Genomic DNA, 5938 nt, shown 5'->3' with positions numbered 1-5938 from the left:
CAGAAAAAGCAGAGGTAGCTCCCAGCAGTTGCCTGGCCTGGGAGGACAGGGTGGTTGTACAGGTTTTGTAGGTATGCTTGGAACTGCCCTGCTGTTTATCAGCCTGCCATGGGGGGCCAGTGCCAACATCAGCACTGCTCTAGGCCACACAAGTGGTCATTATTTGAGTATTGGGGATGGCTCAGTGACAGAGTTTGATTTCCCTGAGAAGAGTGAGGGTATCATTGTGATCTCTAGCCAGTATACTGCACAGGCCAATGGGACAGGCCCCAGCCCCACACTTAAGGTTATATCCCTGGACACAGAGGTGCTGACCATTAAGAATGTGAGTGCCATAACCTGGGGCAGTGGAGGTGGCTTTGTGGTGAGCATCCACTCGGGTCTGGCTGGGCTGGCCCCACTCCACCTCCAGCTCATGGATTTCCATGAGGCCCCACCCCTGCTGATCGAAGAACGGAGAGATTTCTGCATCAGGGTGTCATCTGCTGAAGACCTCCCTTCTGCTCTCAACGCCAACTTGGGCCACTTCTCAGAAAACCCAGTACTCTACCTGCTTCTGCCTCTTATCTTTGTCAACAAGTGTTCATTTGGGTGCAAAGTGGAACTTGAAGTTTTGAAGGAGCTCCTACAGAGCCCGCAACCCATGCTGTTGGGCCTCTTGGGCCAGTTTCTGGTCATGCCCTTCTATGCTTTCCTGATGGCCAAAGTCTTCATGCTACCCAAGGCCTTAGCTCTGGGCCTCATCATTACCTGCTCATCACCTGGTGGTGGAGGGAGCTACCTCTTCAGTCTTCTCCTTGGAGGAGATGTCACCCTGGCCATCTCCATGACTTTCATCTCAACAATAGCTGCCACTGGTTTCCTGCCACTCTCATCAGCCATCTACAGCTACCTTCTCAGCATCCATGAAACACTCCATGTGCCCATCTCCAAGATACTGGGGACCCTGCTGTTTATCGCCATCCCCATAGCAGCGGGTGTGGTGATCAAGTCTAAGCTCCCCAAGTTCTCTGAGCTACTGCTACAGGTCATCAAGCCCTTCAGCTTTGTACTTCTCCTGGGTGGCCTATTCTTGGCCTACCACATGGGGGTCTTCATCCTAGTGGGAGTCAGGTTACCCATTGTACTGGTGGGTTTCACAGTGCCTCTTGTTGGCCTCTTGGTGGGCTACAGCCTGGCCATCTGCCTGAAGCTGCCAGTGGCCCAGCGACGAACAGTCAGCATTGAGGTAGGGGTGCAAAACAGCCTGCTAGCCTTAGCCATGCTACAGCTGTCTCTGCGTCGCCTTCAAGCAGACTATGCCTCTCAGGCCCCTTTCATTGTGGCACTGAGTGGTACCTCCGAGATGCTGGCTTTGGTTATTGGCCAGTTCATCTACAGCAGCCTTTTTCCTGTTCCCTGAGCTCTCTGGATCAAGTTTTATAATCCCAACACTCCTCTCTTCCCACAGTTCTTGTGTACCAAAGGTCTTTAGTTCTCATGCACTATGCACTCAGACAAATCCAGGCTTATTTTTTTACTCCCCCACCCCCCAGCTTTCAGTGCCAAAGAGGCCATGCTGAGTTAGATAGTTGGGTATTGCCCAGAAATATATTTCAATAAAAAAACAAAAGCAAGCTTGGGTCCCTTCCAGTCTGTCCCTTGGAGCTGTGGATTGGGGTAAGAAGAGTGTGTCTGGGCAGATATGGGCCAGAATGGTAAACAAGCTTGGTGACCCTGCACAAAGCCCACTGTCTCCTCCTCACTCACTCTGTTTTGCACGTGGTAGACATGTACCTTTGGGCTGTATCCCCAGATCTACAAAGGCTTTGCTCTAACAGCCCTACCCAACAGGGCAGACCTCTGCACTATAAGGAGTAAAGAGAGCAGAGGCTTCGGTCCACTACTTCCGAGCTTCAGTCAGGATATTTTTGCAGCCAGACTAGAAAGGAAGTAGAAAGCTATCAAGCTATAGCAGACAGGACTGGACCATTTCTGTATCTGAAAAACACCACCGTGTGTTTGCACTGAGTTGGTCCACCAGCAGGGTGGGAATTAGCACAGGCCGGGCTTTGCGTGAAGCTGACATTCTGGTCCTTCTTTTCAAGCCACAGCTCCCAGACTAAGCAAGCCTGGCCTCACAGGTTCGATCCCAGTGGGCGGGGCATTCCCACGTCCACGCACCATTAAGCCCAGGTGGTAGACTCTACCCAAGGCACAGCCGGGGCAGAAGCGAAGGCCCGGAGGCGGGACTGAATAACGCGCAGGCGGGAGCCACGAGGCGGGCGCGCCCCTTTCACGGCTTCCGGCGGCGGCAGCGGGCGGTTCCGGCGCGCGCCCGGGACGGCAGCGCGCGGCAGGGAACCGTTGGTGTTTGCGTTGGCCATAGTGGACTGGGCCGTGGACACCATGCAGCTGACCGTGAAGGCGCTCCAGGGCCGGGAGTGCAGCCTACAGGTAAAGTCACCCCGCAGGCTGCTGCACTCACTCCTGCCGCTGGGGGCCGAGGAAGGGTGGGGGAGGCCGGGAGAGGTGACCTCAGGAGGGGGTGCGAGGGCTTCACGGCCCAGGGAATTCGGGCTGAGCCCTTGCCTCTCCACCTCGGCCGGATCAGGTGGCGGAGGACGAGCTAGTGTCTACACTGAAGCACCTGGTTTCGGATAAGCTGAATGTCCCTGTGCGCCAGCAACGTCTGCTGTTCAAGGGCAAGGCCCTAGCAGGTAACCAGGGAAAGGAGTCATCCAGGGAGCTTCACAGGAAGCTGGGGGACGGGATGTACAGGCCAGTGTAGAGGATCAGGGCACTGGCTGCCACTGGACCTCAGAAAAGTAGCTGAGCCATCACTACCCCACCACCCCATAGCCAGATGCTGCAGCGCTTCACTCTGGCTGGCTGTGGCTGGATTGCTTCCCAGCCACCCCCATACCAGTGAGGAAGGAACCACACCAATCTCTCTTTGGCAGATGAGAAACGACTGTCAGATTACAACATTGGGCCCAATTCTAAGCTCAACCTAGTTGTTAAGCCTTTGGAGAAGGTGCTACTGGAAGAAGGGTCTGCCCACAGACTGGTCGACTCCCCAGCTACCCCCATCTGGCAGCTGATCTCCAAAGTCCTGGCCCGTCACTTCAGTGTAGCAGATGCCAGCAGAGTCCTGGAACAACTACAGAGGGTGAGAAGAGTAATACTGGACCTCCAATATTGATACTTCTACCCCAGCCCCTACCTAATGCAGCATACACTTTCCCACTGGCACCCCCTGAATCCACCTGGTCTTTTCTCCTCAGGATTATGACAGGTCCTTGAGCCGCCTAACACTGGATGACATCGAACGTTTGGCCAGCCGCTTTCTACATCCTGAAGTGACTGAGGCTATGGAAAAGGGGTTCTGCAAATAGCATTCTGGGATTGTGGGGAGAAATCCCAGGTTAGGCCACAGCTGCATGTTGCATTAAATGTGTTCTCATGTCGCAGTTTGGCTCATAGTGATAATAATAGCTGGTATGTATCCAGCTCTTGCTAGGTGCTAAGTACTCGAAGTACATGGCCTGAGTTCTCTTCTGCCTTCCACAGCAAAGTTGAGGCTGTACTGTAGAGACACCTAGCAATGGCTTGAGACAAACAGGGTCCAAGTCTAGACAGCCTATAGAAGTGCCTCTGTAGGAGAAAGAGTGTGCTGTTTTGAGAGATGGGCCTTAGCATTCCCATTTAGCCCACTCAGCATACACCCTCAAAGACTCCCTCAGGAAGCCACTAGTCCCTTTCACCTGCCCTCTAGTGTGTCCCTTGGCAAATCTCCATAGGAGGCCAAGCTATCCAGGGCTCCTCCATTGCTGCAGCCAGTGGGCTTTTGAATGACAAGCAGGTTAGGGGCTGGAGGATCAGAAAGGTACCCCAGCTCCATTCTATGACTTGAGTCAAGTTTCTATGCCACTTTGGTCCCTAACCAAAGTGAGTCTGTTCCATGTTAGCCACTCCTCTGACCTGAATAAGTTTCCTTCTCCCTTTTATCAGTTCAAGGTGGGAGTCTCTGCTCTCATCACCTGCAGTTCCACCTTGTGTTCAGTAAGCAAAGGTGAAGTGATAGCCAAGCATGGGCCACTGGATGGAGTATCCTCGGCCTTTGTAACATAGCTCTTCTCAGGAGCACCCTATTTGCTTGGCTCCTTCTGAAAGTAGCTTTCACCCATGAGGGACAACAAGTGACTCAGAAAGGCAGTGTCACAACTAGAACTCTCTGCCTTGGTCTCCTTACCCAGTGCTCACCCACAATATAAAATGGATGCTTCCTCTGCCACCTGTATACAGGGGCTTTTACTTTGCACACCTTCATTGCTTAAGAAGAAACTCAGGGTGCTGAGAAAGAGATAGAAATGTATGCTAAAGTCAATGAGTGATTCTTCTTTTTATTGTACCTATGCCTGGGTGCTAAAGTTCATGTAAATACTAGCTCCTTTGAGGAGGACCCCCTGGGAGCAGTCAAGCTGGAAGATAGCCACCTGCAGGACACTATTGTCCCTCCACTTTTGCCAGGAAAGCCACTCTACTATGAATGTTGTTGGGGCTACACTTGCCTTTCTTGCCCAGGGGCCTCCTGCATAGGCCTTGTGGATCAAATCTTGAGTCCTTGTACAGGAATGATAAAGTAAATCCTGAGGGGATATGCAGGTAATAGACCCTGGTACTCCTAAGACCTGGGGTACCACATCAGGGGCCTGCTTGTGAGCATGTGTATAGAGTGGCAGCTCAGATAATAAGCTTACCAATGACCTTGTTCACTTTGAGTCAGGGAACATATTTGTAAAATTAACACTAAAGGTGCATGTGAGACATTTCACCAAAAGGAACTCTTTTAATAAGCTAGACTGCTTTTGGTTTCCAATAATTGGTTTAAGAACACAGTAAATTTACTGGCTTATAAAGCTGGAAAAGCCTAGGAGTGCTGGCAGTGGATGAACAATTTCACCAAACATCCAGCTTTTTTCCTGCCTCTCTCTGAATTCTCCAGGATCTGCTTCATCCTCACTACCACTTCCAAGGATCAAAGCTGTCTATAGCTTCATCAAAATCTTTCATTTACTGCCAGTGAGGAGCACTTTATTTCTGTAGCAGAGCTTCTGTCTCAGATGCCCCAGCAAATAAATGCTGTCTCTTATTGGTCAGAACTGAATCCTGTGTAATATTTGGGCTGGGAATGTGGGAAAATAAGTTGTTGATTATCCACTAGCACCTATTCAGCCAGTCTTGGGGTCTGTATCCTGAACACATGAGCTGTACCAGGGAGAAAAGTTAAATGGATGTCCTGGTGGGTGCAGATGGCAATTGTCAACTACAAGAAACATTCCACCAGAAAGAACATGACTTCCTTGGAGATAATGGAGGAGGAAAGGATGAAGACTCAGACAAGGAGCATTTTCTGAGACTTTAATTCAAAAACATTCAAAGTTTCTAAAAGCAGAAACAAACCATAGACATGTTCCTGAGTCTCTTGAGCCAATGCTTCTCAAGTCAGAGTACCAGAAGCCTGCAAAATGCTTACCTTGGCCAAAGGTGAGATGGCAGTGTTTTGATGAGTTTATATAATGGGACAATTGACAGGTTTTGCTAAGTAGCTACCTATAGAATAAGAAACTATTCTTGAGAGTTCCTCAAGAATCAGGCTATGGCTGAAACAGAAAACTCACAAATGTAGGAAGGGGTTTTGAAAGGGGTCCAATATCTGGTTGCCTTGGGAGGCTAGGATGGCTGTATATGTGGAAGGTAAGAGACAGAGAGATGAGATTGGACATGGTGATAAGTGAGGAGCCCTCAAAATATGCATTGTGGCCCCTATAATGGAAAAGCTGGCCCAGAGAAGCAAAGACAGCTCCTTTTGATAGTCAGCTATTGTATTATGAACCTTTTCTATGCAGGGTACTTAACTTCATCCTCATCTGACTGCCAAACATGGGAAGTGGAT

The 5938-nt window shown here is 50.4% G+C and overlaps 2 protein-coding genes across 2 annotated transcripts; both read left to right on the top strand.

Moving 5' to 3' along the window:
• Ubl4a (ubiquitin like 4A) lies at positions 1 to 5141 on the top strand. The gene is made up of 5 exons (XM_031364590.1): positions 1 to 14; positions 2088 to 2436; positions 2594 to 2699; positions 2943 to 3151; positions 3267 to 5141. The coding sequence occupies exons 2-5, from the start codon at positions 2389 to 2391 to the stop codon at positions 3375 to 3377; spliced, it is 474 nt and encodes a 157-aa protein (XP_031220450.1). The 5' UTR covers positions 1 to 14; positions 2088 to 2388; the 3' UTR covers positions 3378 to 5141.
• Positions 7 to 1616, top strand: Slc10a3 (solute carrier family 10 member 3). The gene has a single exon (XM_031364587.1). It carries the CDS (start codon positions 74 to 76, stop codon positions 1400 to 1402), a length of 1329 nt encoding a protein of 442 aa, XP_031220447.1. The 5' UTR covers positions 7 to 73; the 3' UTR covers positions 1403 to 1616.
• Positions 5142 to 5938: the final 797 nt, after the last annotated feature.

The sequence above is a fragment of the Mastomys coucha genome, chromosome X (assembly GCF_008632895.1).
Source record: "Mastomys coucha isolate ucsf_1 chromosome X, UCSF_Mcou_1, whole genome shotgun sequence".
NCBI classification, from domain to species: domain Eukaryota; kingdom Metazoa; phylum Chordata; class Mammalia; order Rodentia; family Muridae; genus Mastomys; species Mastomys coucha.
This window is presented reverse-complemented; position numbering and strand designations above follow the sequence as displayed.

Bases quoted from the DNA above. Each gene is read 5' to 3' on its own strand.
- Slc10a3 (XM_031364587.1), top strand. From the start codon at position 74: ATGCTTGGAACTGCCCTGCTGTTTATCAGCCTGCCATGGGGGGCCAGT.
- Ubl4a (XM_031364590.1), top strand. From the start codon at position 2,389: ATGCAGCTGACCGTGAAGGCGCTCCAGGGCCGGGAGTGCAGCCTACAG. The intron at 2,437-2,593 runs GTAAAGTCACCC...CGGCCGGATCAG, and splicing joins GCCGGGAGTGCAGCCTACAG to GTGGCGGAGGACGAGCTAGT. The intron at 2,700-2,942 runs GTAACCAGGGAA...TCTCTTTGGCAG, and splicing joins CAAGGGCAAGGCCCTAGCAG to ATGAGAAACGACTGTCAGAT.